Here is a 20,245-nt window from a genome sequence, read left to right on the forward strand (position 1 = left end):
ACTGCAGCCTCCCTGCCAAAGGTGAGAAACAGCTTTAAGAAAAAAAAAACCAGGGACATTGGATAGGTTGGTCATGAAAACAAGATATACTTAATAACTTATTCTCCTGATAAATTGAAGTAAAATCTTTTAAAAGGAGATCTCCTGGGTCTCCTTTACTCATTGACTTTGAAATTGCACACTTATCTCTATGTGAGTCTGTGTTGCGAAAGCACAACTATATCAGAAAATTGTTGCAGTGCAGGTGGCAGTGGCCACTGCAGCAGAGCATCCAGGGGACTGGTGGCCAGGCCTCCGGAACACAGAGGTCTGATTCTCACCTCGTGGTTATGGTGAGTTCTCATGATCCTAGTGGTTCTTAGTTTACATGTTTTAAGTATATTGGTTCAGGAGTTCTACACTGAGTTTTATGTATAAGTTCATATTTATGTATCTCCCCTAGCTGCTTATGTATTAGTTCTGGAAAGTTCTCCCTTCTTCAATGCTCCATTGGTCTACTCATATAATTCCCTCCCTTAACTTATCCCTATTGGATATTCCCTTGTTGTCCCCTCCTTCTCAGTCGATCCCCAATGGTTGTTTCCCCTTGTTCCACCCCCATATAAAATACTGTGATCTCTCTCACTTCTGAGTCTTTGTCCCTGGGCCCTCCACTGGCAATAAACCAACTGGAACCTACACAAAGACTCCTCTCTCATCCTTTGCCTCTGCCAATGCTTTTACACCACCCTTGTTTGGGGCTCGCTCCTAGCAAAGGAGCCAGCTTTCCCTGCAGGCTGCAGCTGGCAGCTTTCCCTCCTAGCTGCAGCCGACCCCTGCCTGCAGCAGCAGAAGCCAAGGATGTCTGTGCTGCCTTGGGCAGCCCCAACAGTGTCAGAAAATAGATAAGACTGTTTAAATATAGAGAAAAAATCAAATGGAACAGTCATTATTTGAGTTAATTAGAGAAGTATTAAAAAACTGCCCATTGAATATATGTTTAAATGTTAGGACAAAGTGTTTTAGATGGTATTTGGCACAACATTTACCACTCTTTGTTGTACATTATCTGGAAGTAAAACACCTCTAAATACTCCAGTGGTATGAACTCATCTATCTCCACTGAAGTCAAAACAGATCTGGAGGACAATTTAGTATTAGTGTGATGTGAGAGAAACCATCTTTCTTTCAAATATTTGTCTCAAAATGTATAGTGATGTCAAATTACTGACAAAATGGAACAGAGAAGTAAATGATTAATTCACATAACATTTTTCCTGTTTACAGGAATTTCAGACACATTTTCCTCTTGGATGAAAGCTTTTGATGTTGTGTTGTTACTTTTTTATCTATTATTTGAAAACACATAGTCATATATTTCTTCATTTGTGTTTTCTATTAAATTCTGTCATGTTGACAACTCAATAGGTTTCCATTTCCTAACTACACAATACCAAGTCACATCCAAAATTACTATTTCTACTCCAATACATGTTTCACAGTCTGTGTGAGTACTGGCAAGGGAAATTTTGAAATTGTTTCCAAGACCAGTGGAATCAATAAAATTCAGCTGTATAAATACTGATGATAATCAAAGAAAAAGAGAATGCACACAGAAAGGGAATCAACTTATAAACCTTAGGAAACATTAGCTAAAATTTTATTTCTACTTGTATTTCTAATTTTCCAATATGACCATTGGTTGCATGCATTTTTTGAGGTGTTAAAATGCAATAGCAAGGAAAATTCTGTTAATGCATGTAGTTTAAAGTTATGGAACTCCTGAAAATGTCATTTTTATGCCAGCAACCCAGTAGTAGGGAAATGAAAAAATAAACAGGGTTTCTTTCCTGAGAATTCAGATTACCTCAGAACATAACCTGGAACTGTCAGACAGACCACAGTAACATCCTCAAGTTACCAGTCAGGCTTGTGTGACTGATTCCTCAAATACAATTAGCTTTCCCTTGACTTTATGCAACTCCCTGTAATTCTCTTCCTTTCTCTCACCAACTACACCTATGAGCTTCTGACTAAATACTAATTATCCAACAATAAAATGTTATTAAGTTCTGAATTTTGTATATTTGTTTGAGCCAAAACATACACCACTAGGACACAAAGGATAAACTCTACCTGGCAAAGCATTTTACTATTCTTAATTTTAAAGTAATATAGATGGCAATGTCTTGTCATATGTGTCAAGAACTAATATGTCATTTTGTCACCCTTTGAAAGTCTCATGGATTAAAATGACATTACAGCCTGTATTACAGTTAAGACACAAAAAAGGTACAAAGTAAGCAAACCTAATTCCTTATCCAGGCTAAGACTTCTCCGCTCTCACTTTTTAGCAAAGAAAGATCATCTATATTTCTTAATTAAAAAGTAGACCTTCTATGTCTTGACTGTATCTGTACCAAAAAAGTCTTGCTACTGCTGTCACTTCTGATACATGGGCACACACAAAAACTTACCAGACTGTATTTAGGAGGACAAGAACCGAGATTCAGTACTTTATTTAATGGCTAAATTAATCATAAGGGTAACTGATACATAAAATAGCTATTAGAGACTGTTATACAAAAACATTAAAAATTCAGCACATCTTTTTTTAATAATATCTAATCAGAAACTATTCCAATATATCTTGCAATTGAGAAAAGAGCTTTATTTCAAAGAATAAAGCTAAAACAATGGATCATAGTTATCTTCATCTATCTAGCTAACAGGAATTTCTCAGAGTAGTGATCTGTGGTGTTCTAGCAGAGAAAAAAATAAAATTATTTTCAGATGTACACTTAGGAAAAAACACTTCCTTAAGCATTTGGATTCTCTATGGTTTACAAGCATGTAGTTATATACTGTTCCTCCCTTGATGTGAGCAGATAAACAAATCTAGCACTGTTACTGTAGAATAATAGAAAATTGCTAAACACAAAAAGATATTGCAAAATGTCATAAAGGAGCCAAACCATTTTCCAGGGTTTCAAAATAATCTTTGACAGAAACTTTATTTTTTCCAATTTTTTTATTAAAAACATACACATACACAAAATATCAATGAAGCACTAAGCCACCAGTCCACTAGATGTGAGCCTCTGACATCTTCCCTAAACTCCTTCAAAACAGTAACTTAGATCAATGAGATCCCAATAATTTGAAATGGCCACAGGACTCTTTCCACCAAACACACTTCTAGAAAAAAAAGGCAGGAAGCTCAAAACACCATAAAAATTAAGCAACAAATGGTGCTTTCATATGTCCTTTCACCTAACCAAAAGGAAGAAAACCCTAAACCAATCACCAAAACTATAATAGCAGGAAGTGATTAGGAAATGGCGGATTATCAATACCATGTTGGGAAAGATTAAGTACACAAGGGTACTTAGAGGCCCTGCAATAAAGGAATAAAGTCAATGAAAATGTATTAGAAAACACTCTATGTCCAAAGTTCAGAATTAAAACCAATGTTTCATTTGAACTTTCAAGGCCATCAAGGAATTAATCTGCTACAGTAAATTGGGACCATTACAAAATGAAAGGAAGAAGCATGATGTTGGGAACATAGAACAAAATGATGGATGAGATCAAAGGATATTCCATTCTTGGTTTTGTCATTTGCTTTCAAAATGTAAGTATTTTCAACTACTACCCAGTGCTGAGATCTGCAGAAAAGTTATTGGAAATTCTGTGTAATATCTCTGAATACATCTACATCAACAAACTAGAAAAACTGTCACTTGGGTGCTGCCCACTTCTGCAACGAGTTGCAGCTAACTCAGTGGAAGAGTTAAATCAATGGAAATTTCTTCAAATGAAGAAATTTCTTTAATGGATTTTTTATTTGATTCAGCCCCTCAGTTTTAGTTTGATCTATAATCTGATTTCTTCTGCATAGCTACTGTTCTTTCATTTTTTCCTACTTCTTTCTTTCTTCTAAAAATTCCACTGTTTGTGCACTCATATTTCACATTTAAGGGTTTCCTAATTTTTACTACTTTTCATTGTTATAGTTTCACAGACATCCCCATACACTCTTTAATGCTTTACATTTCTGGATCTCAGATCTGAAAAGCCTTTTCACTACTAAAAGTGTGTAAAATTCAGTAAAATTTCAAAGAGAAATGGGGAAATCTGTCCTTGTGTTCTGAGAGTTGGCTGTGTGGTTTCTATCAGAAAACTGAAGGTATGTCTGTAGACTGCTGGCACAGATGTTCAATTAATGCATTTTCTGACATATGATATGTGGCTTATACTAAATTATGAATGATCTACATTTATGCTACAAAAGAACATGACTTCTAGTTCAGTACAAAGAGAAAAACGGGAAGAGGTAAAACCAAAGCTTGAAAGCTATAGGTGAGTTCTAGCACAACCTACCAAAATGAAGTCACTAAAGCACATCCTTTAAAAAATTGTCCATATTCAAACTGGCCAGCTGATAGGTTCTTTCAGGTCACAGAGGAAGCTGTAAGCACCTCTTTGCAAGAAAATCACTTCTGGGACTATGCTTGCTAACCCATGACAGGGGACCACTTGACAGCAGAGCAAGATAGATTTTTTTCTTTTAAATTTGGTCTTGTATTTGTTTTGCTTGTACCCTGTTGCTTCTGAGCCTTTAATTTCAATCTTATGTAAGTCTTGTTTTAATAGCATTGTTTCAGTGGTTCTTGGGAGGGGCAGAGAGGATCCTCAAAACTACCAGGTGCATTGTCTCTATATGAATCAACACATTCCATGTTATGAAGGGATATGGAAGAATTGCCTGAGCAAACTCCAAGCCCCAAGGCAGACCTACAGCACCTCAGCAGCAGTTAACACAGACAGAGCCTTAATAACTGTCTGTTGGTGCTGGACAATGACCACAGACAGATGACTTCCTCCTGCAAAATGCAACCTGCAAAAAAAGACATCTCAAGGTCTTAGGCAAATCACAGAACGTGATTTAAACAGAGGCCAAAAATGCATCCATAAAAAGCTCACACATTGGCTTACTGGAACTAGAATATGAAGTAGTAATTGACAATATAAAGCATATTCCAGAGACCACAGCTGTCCTCATCATTTGTTTGGGGCTGATTAGTCTCCTAGTGAAGCTTTTCTACCTAGATGCTTGGGACCTAGATAGACCAGGAGAAGTATATGGTAAATATTGGCACTGCATAACACACATGGCATGAATACTTTTCTCCTTCTAAAAGTATGCTTCTCCATTCTGGTTTGCTTTTCATGTACAGTAACACTCACTTGTGAATTTACATGAAAACTATAAAGTATAGAAAATAAAAGGATATTCCAGAAACTAGAAACACAACTTTTTTTTTTTCATTTCTGTAATCAACATTAAAAAAAACCTAACTCGAGCAAATTTTCAAGGTCATTTAATCATTTATACTCACATAAGAACAAATATTCAGAAAACAAAATAAAGACAGAAAAGATTTTTAAAAAGATAAAACCATGTAGCTACTTAGCTTACAAAAAGAATATAGAACACCTTCCCTTATTATTTTTATAAAAAAATCTGTGAAAAGTATTTTGGAGGCAATATGGTATTTCCCAATTACATATAAAAGCATTACTGCAGGTACTACATATAGTAAGTGAATTTAACTTTTGCCATCTTCATGTCATACCATTTTGTTACAAGAGTAAAAATACATGTCATAAGCAGATTTAACACCTTTAGATGACCTCTAATCAGAAATGTGCCATGTTACTCAAATTCCATCTGTCAAATGCTGTAGATACAGGTAAGTAAATATGAATGTCATTAAAGACACAAGTTATCTTACTTGGAGAAGTTCTAGGATTTTATTTTTTGACAGCTTGTAATTTGGCTATCTTCCAGTGTCAACAAAACCTGTTCAAGCATGATCTTACCTTGTTTTCACTACATCAAGGGGATGCATCAGGCAAATTTCTACAAGACCTATAAAAGAATAATAAAGAAAGGCCTAATAAACATTTGCACAAATAGTAATTTAATTTTCATTGACTCCAATAGTTTTTGAAATTTGAAAAGTAAAGTAAAAACCCAAATATATCACTGATGATACAGTACTTAAACACTTCATGTATTAAACACGCTCTTCTGTAGTGCATGTAAACCACTGGGCTTTTCAACATTAAATGGTGCTAGTTGTTCATTAGATTGGGGAAAGTGAGGACTTTAGTGATGCAATCAATTTAAACTTAGTTTTTGCTCAGTTTTTTGACTTAAGAACAGTGGGAACATTTGACTGGCATCATAAATAAATACATTAAGTCTTGCTGAAAGTAGCAAAGGAAGGGAGTTCAGGTTGGCACTTGCTTCTTTGTCATATAAGAATAATTCCTAAGGACACTGCAGGACTGCACTGGTGGTTTAGATGAACTTGATGTTAAGATGACATCTGATTCCTGAGTATCTGAGCTGCAGCCTCTCTGGTACTTTGTCCTATCCTGCCCTGTGCTGATGCTGACGTGTAGTCCTGGCTCTTCCCCTTCCTGTTCCACTGCTCATCATCAGGACTTAGATTCACATGATGGAGAATTCTCACATCCTGTCAACTAATTTCCTGCCACTGAGTTTGAAGGACGGTATCAAGTTAATATTTATTATCATTGTTTTGCTGTATTTTCACTCCATGCAACACTGTTTTGTTTTTCAATTCTGAATAAAAGGAAGACAACATAGGTGTTATCAGCCAAAGAATATCAATATTAGCAATGAGATTCATTAAAAAGAATGTAATTTTTAAAATGAAAGCAAAAGCTGTCATCGTTATTTCTGTGCAGGTATATTTATTGCTGTAATTATTGTCCAGGAATTGCTTCTATTTTACTAAAATAAGACCATATCACATTTCTTGTAAGGGAACTGTCCCAAAGCCTATAAACTGCTCCAACAGCTGCCAACAGGTGCTTTGTGAGTGGAGCTGCAACCGAGTATTTCAGTGCTAGCAGGGGGCATAGCCTATGAGATTTTCCCTTTCCAACTACCCTCCTTTTCTAAGCTCTCCTTTTCCAATCTTCCCCCTCCCTCCCCATTTTTGATCTTCTATTCCATCTTATTTTGGCAGATAGAGCCTACAGTAGGGGGCCAAACATGGGGCCAAGGGTTGTTCACCCTATTCTGTTTTTGCAGCATTAATGACCATTTTGGGAGAAAACTGTAGAGTGCCAGAATTTGGCTCCATTTTCTTGGTCCTCATAGGATAATTTTTAATTCAGGCATTTTTCCAGCAACTGAATCAGATGAATTCCAAGGTCCTTGGCAAGAGCTCTGTTTTGATAACTTCAGGATTCTATTGGTTATCTGCCTTTCTCAGTCTTTCTTTTGTCTCATCATATAATTACACACCAGGTTTTAAACGATGTATAGTTACTGATTTCACCAGACAGAATTCTTCAAAAGATGCTGGGATTATGACACAACTCTCTGAAGAGCACCAAAGGACTGCACACTGTGCAAGACACTAATGGAACAGCTACAAACACAAGCTACATTTTTCCATCTACTATAGTAGTCATGCAAATCATTACAACATCCTACTTGATAGCCTGCCCAGAAAGTGTGGTGGCCTCACTAAATTACAAGCACTCTGAGATGTGCTCAATAAAATAAAATATATTGCTCTTTCTTTAGCTAATGTTCATCAGCTTTGTGACAAATTCAATTAGCACTATGAAAATCTAATTTACTAAACAGCTCTATCAGGGTGCAATATATCTTAACTTGTCACTGCAAAGACTACTGTTTACAAATTTTATTTCCATGATAAAGTAGTTAACATAGTTACAGATACATTGTCCAAAAAAATACTCTAATTGTCCCATTGGGTCTCCTTGGTGATGTCACATGCAAACCAACCCAGAGTGATTTATGAAGGCCTAATTATGTTTAAAACAACTCAGATCCAACTAGCTGAACAAGAGCCCAAAGGAAATATAGGAAAGAACAATTACTGGGTCAGTCCAACATTTGTTGTCTTCTGGGTGGGAAAACATTCCCTGTGAAAACCAAATACTAACCATAAACCAAGACATAATCAAAATCTGTGTGTTGAAGAAACAACCAGCTGTCATCATTGACATGCTCTGAGTGCACACAAGTGGAATATCAACAACTAAGAAGGGAGTCCAGAATTCTACTATGTAAGACATTCTGCTCAGTAACTGAGCCCATGGAGGGAATAAAATGACAGAAAATGCTGACCCCCAAACTGACCCTCCTCAGTAAAGCATTTTCCCTTTCCCAACTAATACCTTCTGTCTTTAAATTGTTTCCATTATGGATTACATTAAATTTTCATCTACAAGATTCACACTTAAAATTTCAAACTGGCTATCTTCACATACATCTGTTCAATGCAAACATTTTGGTGACTGGTGGCTACTTTGAGTTCCTTTGTTCTTTGTTGCTCTATTCCATCATTCACACAAATCTTGTATCAATAATCACTGATAATACTATGACACTGTTTAAAATGTGCTGTAATTGTAACAATCCATCTGGCAAAATGTGAAAGTTTTGAGATTTCAGCAGCACAGGATTATAGCTCTCCTCATATCTGCAAGGGTTTCCATACTTCATCTATTCACTGCACAGGGAGAAAAAGAATGCAACCTAGCTAACAGTTCTTGCAAAATAACACAGATAAAACCAGAACCATTTGGGCTTTGGACATCCGTAGGAGAGGCCTTATCTTCTTATCTTCAGCATTTCATTGATCCTCAAAGCTATGAACTGAAAAGTGTGAAGTGTCTGTGATAGACACTGATTTGTCTTTCAAAGAAACCTGAGCAGCTCACCCTCTATGTTTTTTCCGCATAATACACGAACACAGATTCAGCCCAGATTCAAGAGATGTAGAGCATGATCCATGTGTTAGTTCAGACAACCCCCTACAGTGTAGAAGCCATTATGCACCCTCCTCCCCTTGTGTTACTCATTTCCCTGGAATAACACAGTCACTGGAGAAACACAACAGACAGGAGACTGGTCATAGAAAATGTGGCAATAAACACATCAGGCACTGTATATTGTATAGCTGGAACAGTTGATATTTATTTTGGCTTTTACATAGATATAGTTACAATGTATGAAATGATCATAAGTATTTTATGTGTACTATGCATTTCCTTCTGAGAATATAAGTCTGACAGAAAGAATCTTGTGTTGATCTTTGTATCCTAATAAAAACAATGACAAATTCCTCTTAAATATGCTTTTCTGTTGGCTAAAACACTCCATTTGACAAGATGAAGCACGGACTCTCTTCCTGATTGCAACAGCACTATTTCATAAACAACCAGTGCCTGGAAAAAAGCATCCCTGCAGTCAATTCTGCACAGATTAATTAATTTCTATTAGCTGGCTGTCTGACTTCACCTTCACAGACACATAAGGCTTTTAACTGTTTTGTAGAGGTACATCTTCCTCAGAAAAGTCCACAAAGTATTAGGTTCACTGGGCAGCCAAGGCTCACTCCTTTCCTAGGGAAGCAGTCACACACTGTGCCCTTCTCAATTGTAGTATACGTCAACTAGGCTCCAAGGAATACAACAGCATGCGTAGACTGTGCTGAGAAAGATCTACCTGTTAGCCTTCACTTAAGAAAGTGACACTTATTTTAACTCTTGCCCGGGATTCTATTTAGTGATGTGGTATGGGATTAACTAATGGTACCCTGGAGATCCTCACAAACATTAATTAACGTTTTAGGTAATGAGCCAAATCAATGCTTTCCTTAGAAAATGTGGAGAAATGGAAAGTTACTCCAAAAAGTACTCCATAATGGCAGTGCTGTATTCATGAGTCATTCTTCCTCAGAGACCTAGTCTACACGGAGAAAATACACTAGAAAACATGTTAATTAAACAAGTTGTTGAATATGATTTTCCCCTTGGTGTAGACAAGGATGTCTGTGTTAAAAAATGTGTTAGCTGATCACAGGAGGATCCCAGGAGGAGCTGTTGGTTTACTTTCACATTATAGAAGAAGTCTTTTCCATGTCTACCGGAGGAGCTGGGCCATGCTCAACTTCTTGTTAGGTAACAGTGGTCCCTAACAGATGCAATCTGTCAGTGTAGCACTGCTATCTGGAATTGGTATCCCCAAAAGCAGGGTTGGGAACAGGGATTACCTGACTCAAAAAAAAAAAAACAAACCCAAACCACCCTGGACTTCAGCAGCAAGTGGAAATTTTTGTTTTTTGGTCAATAGTACTTGTGCTGAAAGTGGTCAGTGTTCTTGGAGCTCTGTTCATGAAAGTAATTCAGCTTGTGTTGAAATAATAATAGCTCCTTGGTTATATAGTATAGCAAATGAACATTTTAATCTTCAAGGTTTCAAGTAAAGATTCCTCAAAGGCAGGAGAATCACGTCCTAGGTGTGTGGAAGACAGGAGCTGGAAATGAGTGTTTCAGGCAGCATTTTGTCTAGATCACTGTTGCTCAGCCATAAACTCCCTTCAGCTTCCAAGTCCCAGTACACAGACCTAGCTAGAAACATGCTCATGCTCAGTGCTCACAGCAGAAAGTTCAAACTGCTCATCCTTGGTGCTCATAATTCTTACCTAGTATCTCCTCTGTTTCACTGCTGTCTGCCCAGCTAAAGAGAACATAATTATCAGATGGGAAACTGTTCAGTTCTATTGCAAATATAAAATAAATGCCATTGTAGTCTATTATTTTTGGTGAGCTTGAAAACTGGGCTATAGCAGTTAAGTGAATAAAGACAGAAAATGGTATGCATCTTCTTAAATAGTCATACTCTGAATAAAAGATACTCAAACCTAAGCTGTGATCTATACCTGGGTACATGTGCACAAAGCTTTATAGCCTTTGGAAGGGCAAATTCCACATTGAGATAACACATGCATATACAAGCACTGAGTACAACAACTGAGTTGTTGTAGTAATGATAAAGCAACATTTGCGATTCAGCATTTGTCAGCACGGAACACATTGAGAAGGTATTTATCTTGCCTCGGGGATTTTGTTGGAAAAATGAAAAACAATAAACCCCCCAAGACTATTCTTATATTTTAGTTCCTTTTTTTGGACTTATTTTTATTGGATCTTTAGGTTGGTGACAAATGGTCCTATCAAGGTATTGTAATTCCCTTTTGCAGTAGTTCTACCATAGTATAGACATTTTTTCAGTCTAACACAGAGACAAGCTGATACATGTTGATTCAATGTGAGTGAGATAGCTGTAAATGTGGTCACCAAAACCATGGGTTCTCAATCAACAATATCTACCTAACTTACATTTAGTAGAATTCTGCAATATTTTCTCAATGTATTTCTTGCCTCGGGGTAAAAAATATCTAGCTTTAATGTTCAAAGCAGGTATGCAAACTGCTCTAAATTTAGCACAAATTTATTCATTGTTTGCTTTCTACAACATTCAAGGCACAATCAGTCAAATCAGGAAATTATGCTCATGCTGCCAGCAATAACCACATCTTTGTACCTACTGTTGCCTAGAATACAGCTCTATGAATCATTTAACATGCTCCACTAAAACTGCTCAATGGTCATTTAAGTTCTCTAAGAACTGAGTAAAAACAAAGGCCATCTTCCAGTTTAATTCAATTTTTTTATTTGCTGCTTACTTGAAAAAATTAAGTCCCTATTTCACAGACCTACCAACTTGATTAACCGCATGCCCATGGCTTGACTGCAAAAATACTTCTATATCTGCCATTAAAGAAATCTATGACAATTTGGAGGATCAAGTTAATTTTAAATTATGCATAATTAAATATAATTATAGCAAGACTAGAAGGAATCGTCAAATCAACCAGCAAAAATCAGTGCCTAGTAACAAAGAATCTTCTACTAGAGCTACATGTCTTTGGAAGAAAGGTTCTTCCAGACTCCAGTAGCATATACTACTTTCACAGGCATGCAGTTCCAACTGCACTACTCACACAGAGCCTTTCTGAGGCAAAATGCTATGTAGAAATGTTCTTTGTATGGTAAGACCCACAAAATTTGCATTTATGATATAGTCAAAAAGACACTTTTAGAATTCTAGACTTTTCACACCTTTATCTGATTTTAAAATACCAAAGCTGTTCCCGTGGGGCTAAATAGCATGGAGGGTTTGATTATACCGTCAAACAAGGTAACATTTGGGTACTGACACAAAAGAAAATGGAGGAAAACACAGCCCACATTAAAAAAAACAAATATTTTCTTCATGTTCTTAAATATTATTGAGGCATTATGGCATGGATCACCAGAATTTACTGTTTAGAATGTCACAGGAATTTGCTAAATTTTAACTATCATTTAAATTCCTATTTAAAAATAGTAATAAAAACATTAAGATATCAAACAATTTTCAAAAAATACACTGAATTGGATTCACAAATATTTCTGTGCAAAGTCACTTTTTCCTAAATGACTAGCAGTAAAGAGTTGTTTATATAGATAACAGATTTTCTTTTTTTAATTTGTCTTTCTGATGCTATATTAACATTAAAACTTTGAGTGATAAAATAAACACTTGCAGTTTACAAACTTCAGTATCTGAGCCTCTAGACACAAGTGAAAGGCTATATATTGTGCAAATTCTCCATAATTTTTTCAGCAAGTATTACAGGCTATTATGTCACTCACATATGACATATTCTTTCCTTCATGTGTGTCTGAAATGGAAGTTTTTTAAACCATGACTGAAGGGACCACTGAGGTCAGCGCTGGGTTACATGATGTTTGTGTCACCACAGCTTCGGATATTTCAATGCATATTGAATCAATATTCCTGCAACAAAAATGTGTAACTGATATTTTCTTTGCTGCTATAGTAAAATGCTTCTCAGTAAACTTGTTTTCATAAGAAGTTTGCCCATTCATATGTCCCAGAGCTGTTGTAATCTTCATTGCTAATGCTGATCTAAGAGCATGGACATTATTTTATTTCTTGACACATTTAAAGTTCTCTAATGAATAAAGCAAACAGCTTATGGCTGCTTGGACTGTCACTCAATTGCCCTGGAGGGTTTTAATGTCTTTAAAATAGGCCTCCTAGTTTGTATTTAACTACCTTGCCCACAGAGGTCTGAGGGGTAGAGCAGATCAAAGATGTGCTGGCAACATAAAAAGCAGCTGTCCTTCATTTACCTTTAATTAGCTACATCTGACCAGATTCTTTATGGCCTCTTTGTCACACATGCAACAGTCTATAAGCCTTCTGACCTGTCCTTAAGGCCTCTGCCATTACAAGAGTTTCAACAAAATACAAATTAAAAATATGAGCTACAGAACTTTGAAAAAATATTTGGTCTCACTATGGAAATACTACCTGAGGCATCAGTATTTTGGATTTATCTGCAAAAGCTACAAATTGCTCAGTATTTGGAATGTCAAAATGGAATGGGTCCTGAGCTTAGATTAGCTATTTATAGTTCTTTGTGTACTACTCAACTGCAGTGAGTAAATATCACACAACAAGGAATCCTATAGAAAATGGAAAGCCAAGCACATACCTCTTTGGCTAGGACACAGTGCTGCTCTTGCAGGAGCTGTGGCGCTCACTGCAAAGGAAGTCACATACCTGCCCACCCCCACTCCTTTTTTTACCTCTACTTTGCACAGAATGCACACCAATATCCAGTAGGATTTTGACTAAGAAGAAAGTTCTGTTGCTGCTTCAGGATCAATTAGCAGTTCATGTACATTAGTCTTGCAGTCAGGGTGCACTGACAGCTTGTATCATCAAACTAAGGCCCTTATGGAATAAAAAAAAGCTGTTTAACACAGCAGCTGGAGTGTATGCTAAATGACTCAAGTTATTGGTACTTGATCACACAGGTCATTATATCAACCCACTGAGATGGACATCTTCAAATTACCTGGGCTTAGGATTTGATTAGGATTTGAAAGGATTAGGTAATAAAAGAAAAAAATATAAAATATATATACAAAGTAGAAGGGTTTCAAATTTGGATTCTATTGTCTAAATGATCCCTTTACATCTTTCTCGGTATGTATAAAAAATTTATAATCTTCGTGTTTCTTTTCAAAATTCCAACCCTTCAGACTTCCCTAGGAAAGTTTCAGTTAATCGCATCTCCAAACAAGTTAGCATACCTTCCAAGGCATTTGTGGTGAGGTACATAAACAACCAAATAACCTGTCTCAGTGAATGTACGTTAGCTAGCAGGTGTGGATGGAAGCTTTATTCTTCAAGAAAAGTCTCTACTATGAGCAGTATGCAGAAGTAACTTTCTCCGCAAGACTACAAACCTTGAGGGATTACTGCTACACCTCAACCTTACTTTCACAAAGTTATTATCTAGTACATAGTGTACATGTACTGTACATGGTGCTTGGCCCAGTGTACAGCTGACAGACTTATTCATCATTTATTACAAAGGAATGCATCTTTCATCTCTCATTTGAAAGATTTAATTTAAACCAGGAGTCAAATCTGTTTCTGTATATAACTAAAAGAGAAACATGCATGAATAAATGAAATTAGGGGACTAAAAAAACAATTAAACATGCTTACTTTTGTCCCATAATTCCTAAAGTTAAGAATAATTGAACAGTTATTAACAAAAAAAGACATATTGAAGTATCTAGAAGTATGAATAATGAAATTACAGTACCAGTTTCAGCTCAGGTGGAGAAAGCAAATAGAGATATGCATAGTAATACTGAATGTGTAATATAGATTATGGTAATTTTCTATGTACTAGTCCATGTTACACTGAAAATATATCACCTTCTACCAGGACACTCCTGGGATCCAAAAACTGTCAAAGAAACAGCTTGCCCAAAGACAAACCCAACTGCAGGAATAGGAATGGTCCTAAAATATTACCATTACAAAACACTTATATAATGTAGAATAAAACCTTATTTTTCTTCTGAATCAACAAAAATAAGTAATTCCTCTGGGTAAAAATACCTAAACAGTTAAATAATGCATAAAAATTTTGTTTAAAATGCACATGCAAGACATAGAACAACTACTGTTTGAGATCCTTAGAGCAGTCAGCTTTGGAATAGCTGCTGAAGTGAACAATTCTATGAATAAGCAGAAATGCAAAAAATGTACTGTGAAGTCTCTTACTCTGGGGGAAACCATGCAGTCACAATGTGACCAGCTATCCTAGAGTGAGGTCCCACTAATTTTCTTCACTAAATTTCAATGGCTTCAATTTCCTGCTTTTATGAGCAGAAATGTTTCAGAAATGTCAGAGGAGTAATTCCTGTTTGCAAACTTCCTTTTGTTCAAGATCTATGAATAACATTTTAGACAAAATATACCCCATAATAAAGTATATATGCTGTAAAACACTTCTTATGTCTATGAACATATGTTTCAAATCAGTGACTTTATATGGAAATACAAGAAATTTGGCAAAAATAATAGCTAACTTGCCATCAAGGGGAAAGCTCAGTATTGGATGGCCACTGCCTGGAAAATAAGACAACTGACCACAAAAAAAGCAAAAATTTCAGAATTATAATGTCATGTAGGTTTGAACAACTGCTGCACCTTAACATATCAAACTGTGTTTATTTTAGTTTTGTAAAGTGGCTTTCTATCTCTGTCTTTGCTAATTTGTACTTGAATGACTTATGAAAAAGTTTTGGTTCCCATCAAGATAGCTGAACAGCTTTTTCCAAACTCTCCACTTGTTGCTGCAATATAAACTGAACAATCCATGATTTTTTTCCCATTCACTGTGAAGCAATTCTGTGGCTGATAAGACTTGATAAAATTTTTATGAAAACCTCAACTATCTTTATTTCCCTACCTACTGGAAAGATTTATAATCCAAAAGTATAGGTAAACTGATGGACAAATATTCTAAGTCCATTCCAGGCGGCCACTGAAAAATCTCCTTAAAAAGTCCTCTTTTTACTGTTTAACAATGGATACTATTTAAAAGCAAATTTAAGACAATGTTTCCTCCCATTTCAACTGCTATAATTTAGACTACTAAAAAGATTTTTTCAACAGAGATTCTTACTCTTTTGCACACCTAAAATAGTACTTAATTTTTTTAGAAAAGCAAACATTAAGACTGCAAAATTTTAGATTTTCACGCAGTGTTTGAATATTCCTGAGATTTCAAAATACATTTTTGTTGGGATTTTTGTCTGTTTCAGTATTTATAACATTACACATTGACAAAAGAACACATTACTGTCAAAAGTAGGTTGACATGTTGCCAGTTGAAGATTTGGGTTTTCATTAAAATTTTTGTACTTATTTGCAGGCAGTGCTCAGCAATTTCCTCATACTTTACACAAGTAACTAGAAATTTAATATTTTTGCAGTACAAAAAACCCCCAAAACTCATCTTTGTTTTGCTGCTGTCCAAAATTTCCAATGAAGCTGTAAATTTTTTTTTTCTATAATGGAGACAGGATCAAATTCCAAAAGATGTCTTAAGAAGAATATACTCAAACTTTATGTATCCAAGCAAAGTAGTATTGCAATAAGCATAGTTCTGCAAAGAGATCAAAAACTAGATGCTTCTTTCTTTTTCTTCTCCAATGTCCCACCAATATAAGAACACTTACTAAAGGATTAAAATACCAAAATTCGTCCCAGTTACAAGATGAGGCCTAAAACAACTGCTTTGAATAATAAGATGTTCAGGATTGAATCCCCTGCTTATTAAAATGGAAGCAGTTTCTTAACATTGCAGAGAAGTCTGTGTATACTAGAAGGAACCAGATTCTTAGGTGTGTCAACTAAAACACAATGACCAATTATCAGGTATCTGTGGATAGAATAAAAAAATATAAATAATTTTCTTGAATGTGACCTGTATATGCAATGATATTCTAAGGCCTTCCACTGCATGCATTTTTTGTTGAATTCTATATTGTGGCAACAGGTGATGACAGCACCATTATTTTGTGTTATTTTAGCAGTCACTGGTCTTCCCAGTATTTTTCACCACTCCCATTTGCTGGCAGTATATCATGGCAAAGATTCAAGAGAAATCCACTATGAAGCTGATTGTTAACTGGGAAATGACAACATGAAAAGCCATGTTTAGAATTAACCTGTCTTTAATATTTTCAGGCGCCCACACCCTCTCTTCTTTCCAAACCTTAATTACATCAGCAGCTTGACAGAATCAAAAACCAAACCAAACCGAAAATGCAAAGAAGTAGAAGGGGAAAAAGGTGTAGCCCCATTTAACACAAAGATAGAGCAATAATCCTCCAACATAGGCAGAGAGCCTGGTAACACTGAACTTGCCAAGAGACAAATGTCTTAAAAAAATAAATACCACCAGCTAAGAAGGAATAATTTTCCACTAAAAGTATGAGGACTTACCACCACTGAGTGTAATGATAGAAATTTTCAACTTCTTCCTCTGGGAAAATACCTGATTTTTATTGGTCAGTAACTATGTATGTAACTGAATTCTTAAGGATCCTTTCTCACAGAAGATGCATTTTCTCCAATAATTGTTTTAAAATGAGATTTTCTTTTTTCAGTGATGCCTTTTCCTGGTCTTAAAATCGAGAATCAAACATGGTTAGAAGGGTAAAAGGGATTTTACCTCGGTATTTATTTTAAGGATCCTTAGGTGCACCACGCCCAGGTGGAATGCACCGAAATGCACCCTGCAATGCACACACCTGATAGATCAGCTAGAACCTTATAGGTCTTACTAATGAGCATATCTATCAAAGATTCCCCAGTGAGAGGCTCCAGTGAGCCCCCCTCCCCGAGGAACCTTCCCCTGGATGGTTCTATCTTAGTTTACAAAATGTGTTCTGGAGAGGACCTTGGTGTCTGGGGCTTTCTGATCCCTAACTACAAGGCTTCTAAGATGTTTAGTCTCCTAGCTTGACAAATAAGTCTAAGAATGTAGGCTAAAACCCACTAAGAATACAAAAGCTATATAAAGGTATATAAAAGGGGTATAAAAGACAAGGCAAAAAATCATCATGGCATCATCAGAACAAAATGAACCCTCAAAACAAGCAAGGATTCTATAATCCCCTTGTTTATTTCTTTAATACAAGCTCTAACCACTGACAGTGGTCAGCTACATGTCAAGTAAAAAAGGATAACTGTAAGTCTCAATATAGCTATGGTATCTTTAGAGGGTGTTTGTCACCTGAATAAAATGCCTCTGCCATGGTGTAGTGGGCCACACTACTTTTGATGCTAATAAAGAAACTCTATATCCCTTAAGTAACGTCTGTAGTTCCCCTGCAAAAATATGTGCGTCAGAGCCAAGTAGTGTCATTACACAATCAGCATCTGAAAATTATCCTACAGATCCACATTTCTGCCATTTAAACAGTGGATATCCTGACATGTGCACTTCAAAGTCAATTCGTCATTGTTCAAACCTCTCATCTCCACATCATCAATCCACCCTCCTCTAACAATAATTAAAACAAACAAACAAACAAACAAACAAACAGGGAAATCAGAGTTCCTGTATACTGGCAAGTTCGAGTGTTGTCCTCTTCTCAAACTGTGAAAGTTAGGAATAAACAGACCTGCATGATCTACCCTGTGAGAATCAAAACCAGAGTGCTTGCAGAAGGCAAATGCTGACATATGCTTCTTCTATATTATGACATCAAAGAAGCAAAATTCCCTGCAAAGTTCCTAAAGATACAGCATTTGCATTTTACATTATTATTAGAGGAGTGTGACTAATAGACGCAACTAATTACTTTAATTCCTTTTGCTACCTTTTAATATCTATATTTGGAAATAATTTAGCACAACAGAAAAGAATGACAAGATTAAGCAATTAGTGCCGAGGCCCCAAAATACCTAAATTACATACGTTTTTAGTTAAAACCAGACTTTGTCTTATCCTTTCATTTGGACTCCTTTTGCTTGTTAGGGTTTGGAGAATGCTTGGTGAACTGACAGCAGAGCAGACAGCTTTCACTGAAAAGGTAGGGAAAAGAGGTTTTTGTGAACAGAGAAAAATAAGTTTCTTTGCTTATTTTCCTGAACTGCCAGAGAATATAGCCTACTCTGCTTTAGAGCTAATTCTCTGATCAGTTTTGATGTGATATCAAAGAAAAAGAAGACAAATATAGCTTTTGAGGTACTGTGCAGCTCATCTAACACTTGCGTCACACCACTGGCAAGTGGCACAGCACCATGGATTCAACATGGACTGCTGGGTGAGACTAAGGTCTGATTAGAGCATGGTTCCATAACGCAGTGGAGTTTTGCAGTGTCAGGAAGCCACTGTTATCATCTGTATCTGATATTTGTCTCAGAGTTCCCTGCTTTCACAGTTCTTTGCAACTTCCAGCACTTGGCCACATACGGTGTTTGCAGTATGCAGACTTAGAAGTCCAAAGACTGGCCACCCTTGACAGTGAATGGAGGAAAGAAAATCTGATTTATGACAACAAGAGGTTGTAATAGGAGGAAGGCATGGGAAAATTCTGGAACTTGAAGAAAGAAAATGGAATTTAGCAATGTCATATAGTGTTTGCATATGAAATCTCACAGAAGAAACCAGTAGTGAAGTTTTGGTCAAAAGCCACATGTAAAACTGCATGTAGTGAACTGGGGCAAACACCAACACTTAGGCTGAAGTGAGACTCCCAATGCCCACATTCAGCTATGTAGAAACCGGATGCTTTCTGTCAATGAAGACAGTGTCAGGGCAGCAGACTGTCCTTAAGCACAAGTGTGAAACTGCAACACTGAAAATTCAGTCTGTAACACAGAGCATTCTTGCTGCAGCTACTGATCACAACTATTAGTGACATAAATTTTGTTATGCTCTTTTCTTGAACATGTGCTTTCGTGTACCACTACACTGGTTATTTTCGTTTTGCAAGAAATCACGGCATAATTTAATTTGGGAGGGACCTCCATTTACTCTAACATTAGAAAATCCTGGTCTGCTCCACTCTGGTGATACCCACAAACTTGCTGACAATGGCTTCCATCCCACCATCCAGACTGCACACTACTATTCCCAGTATTGCTTCCTGAGCAACATCAATGGTTACTGGCTGCCAGCAGGACATCTCACCACTGATCACAACTCCTATAGACCAGCTGTCCGGTTAATTTTCCACTTAGTGACCACTGATCCAGCTCACAACTCACCAGCATTGTGACAATGAGTCTACAGGAGACTGTGACATCTTACTAAAGTCAGAGTATGCAACAGGCACTGTCCTCCCCTTGTACACAGAGCAAGGCATCTCATTAATGTATAATTAGTTAATGCAAAAATTGGGAGACCAAAGACTTAGTTACCCAGATTACTCCGAACACAGATGC

The 20,245-nt window shown here is 36.5% G+C and overlaps 1 protein-coding gene across 1 annotated transcript in view; it reads right to left on the reverse strand.

Moving 5' to 3' along the window:
* The window catches only part of SLC25A21 (solute carrier family 25 member 21), a gene marked incomplete at its 3' end in the record, with an annotated part of 235,648 nt that overhangs the window by 97,128 nt on the left and 118,275 nt on the right, over positions 1-20,245 (reverse strand). Inside the window, exon 2 of the mRNA XM_082283648.1 lies at positions 5,866-5,914. Coding sequence (XP_082139774.1) covers positions 5,866-5,914 — 49 coding nt within the window. The remainder of the gene's footprint in view (positions 1-5,865; positions 5,915-20,245) is intronic.

This window comes from Coloeus monedula (genome assembly GCF_965178545.1).
Source record: "Coloeus monedula genome assembly, chromosome: 6".
NCBI lineage: Eukaryota > Metazoa > Chordata > Aves > Passeriformes > Corvidae > Coloeus > Coloeus monedula.